The sequence below is a fragment of the Vigna angularis genome, chromosome 10 (genome assembly GCF_016808095.1).
Source record: "Vigna angularis cultivar LongXiaoDou No.4 chromosome 10, ASM1680809v1, whole genome shotgun sequence".
In the NCBI taxonomy this organism is placed as follows: domain Eukaryota; kingdom Viridiplantae; phylum Streptophyta; class Magnoliopsida; order Fabales; family Fabaceae; genus Vigna; species Vigna angularis.
In genome coordinates this window covers 3,099,646-3,101,642 of record NC_068979.1, presented here as the reverse complement: position 1 = coordinate 3,101,642, position 1,997 = coordinate 3,099,646, and the positions used below count along the sequence as shown (strand labels likewise).

The 1,997-nt window shown below is 38.5% G+C and overlaps 1 protein-coding gene across 1 annotated transcript; it reads right to left on the bottom strand.

Annotated features, from left to right (window-relative positions):
- Positions 1–262: 262 nt before the first annotated feature.
- On the bottom strand, positions 263–1,188 carry LOC108335169 (probable calcium-binding protein CML13). Its single transcript, XM_017571120.2, has one exon. It carries the CDS (start codon positions 1,005–1,007, stop codon positions 564–566), a length of 444 nt encoding a protein of 147 aa, XP_017426609.1. The 5' UTR covers positions 1,008–1,188; the 3' UTR covers positions 263–563.
- Between the last annotated feature and the right edge of the window lie 809 nt (positions 1,189–1,997).

Here is a 1,997-nt window from a genome sequence, read left to right as displayed (position 1 = left end):
ATTTATCGCTACAAAAGTAGAGAATTTAAATATCCATTTATACCATTTAAACCCACCAATTCCTGCAGAAGGGGGTGGGATGACGACTCACAAATAATTGTCGACTCCAAGCAAAATTCAAGAAAGACATAAATGCAACAAGCATGCAGACATTTATAGTGTACGAATTTTACACGAACTGAGATTTCATTATTCGGTAAGCTTGTAGCAAAGCTCGCTCAGTCTAATTCATCATTTCACTTCGCTCGAAATCGGAACCAGGTTTGATCCAACAAGGGAGAAAGGATTAGATATAGAAATACTTGGTCTGAATTACAGCATGCATATATAAACTAACTCAAAATCAGATCTCATAATACAAATAAACCCAAACCAAATAGGGCAAATTAAATTGAGTAGCCACCGTTTCCTAAAACAACCCTCGGTTAGCCACAAACGATAAAAATAAGCACAGCACGGTTAATCGACGGTCCACTCAAAAGCAAACACGACAGAGTAAACAGAAAAGCAGTAATACCGAAACAACGGAGAAAAGAGAGAATAACACTTAAAAGAGATTCCTACTACTTAGCGACCATTCTGGCAATGAAATCCTCGTAGCGGATCTTGCCATCGGAGCCGACGTCGACTTCCCTGATCCACTCGTCGAACTCGGAGGGCTCCAGCTTCTCGCCGATGTTGGTGAGGATGTGTCGGAGCTCCGAAACGGAGACGAATCCGGTGGAATCCTTGTCGAGGACCTTGAAGGCGTCACGGAGTTGGCGATCGAAGGGTTCGGGTTTCATGTGTTTGGCCATGAGATCAAGGAATCGAGGGAAGTCGAATGGGGCGGTGAGATTCTCTTCGGCTACGATGGACTTTAGTTGGGCCTGGGTCGGGTTCCCTCCGAGTGACCGCATCAGGATCCCGAGCTCCGAAGGCGCGATCCGACCGTCGCCGTCTGTGTCGAATAGAGAGAAAGCCTCCTTCATCGCAGAAACCTGCTCATCGCTCAGATCCTTACCCATCTTCGATTTCCTTCTTTCAACCTCTCTTCTCTTTTTTTTCTCTTCTCTTCTCTTCTGAGCTACAGTGTAAGGGCTACAAGACTCGAATTGAAATTGAAATTGAAAAGAAAATGTTTTTCCTGTTCCCTCTCTCCTCAGATATGATGATGATAATAATAATTAATGGGTCGCATCGCATCCTCCCATGCTATTTTATCCGTTTTTAATTCGCTCAGCCTAACGACGTCGTTGTTGTAGTCACGTAGTTCTGTAAGCAGTATTCTCTAATTGGGCCCGTAGAAGTAAGCCCGTGTAGGACCATGGGAAACTGAAATGAAATAAATGGAGTATTACTACTTTTTCTAGGTCATATTTAATATTGAATTTTGTTTTAATCATTCTTGATTCACTTATTCATTGGGTTATGCAACTTTTTCTGATTGCACCAACTTTGTTTTTACTTTTTTATTTTCTTGACAATTGGAATAGAATCAAAACCATTGATCAACAATTTACGGACAATGATGTTTGGTGTTTGTTTAACAGTATAAATTGTATTGAGTGGTGTTGGTTATTTATTTGGATAAAATGGAAAAGTGAAGAAGAATATGATGATAATGAAAGTGAATTATGTTTAGTTTGCATGAGAAGCATTTAAAGATTGGATTGGTAATAATGTGTGGTGAAGGAAGATGATGAGGGTAGCTAAAGCCCATAAAAGTGTACAGACCAAGCCTATCAAAATGCGCCCATTAGACAACTGTAATCACTAAGAAGCGCATGCTTAAAGCCTTCTACACAAAATTCTTCTCCATAAAAAAAACTTAGATACTTCTTTTTTCTATTTTGATCGGGTTTGTTTATGATTTTTTTTCGTGTTTAATTGAGTTTTATTTTTCTCAACTTTTTGTTAATTTACATTTTTTTTGTAATAATGTTTAAATAGTTAATGTCTGTAAATGTATTTTAAATGTCAATACGTGATTTTTTAATTTTTAATTTTATTTTTCA

Excerpts from the sequence above, each read along its gene's own strand:
- LOC108335169 (XM_017571120.2), bottom strand. The coding sequence starts at position 1,007 with ATGGGTAAGGATCTGAGCGATGAGCAGGTTTCTGCGATGAAGGAGGCT.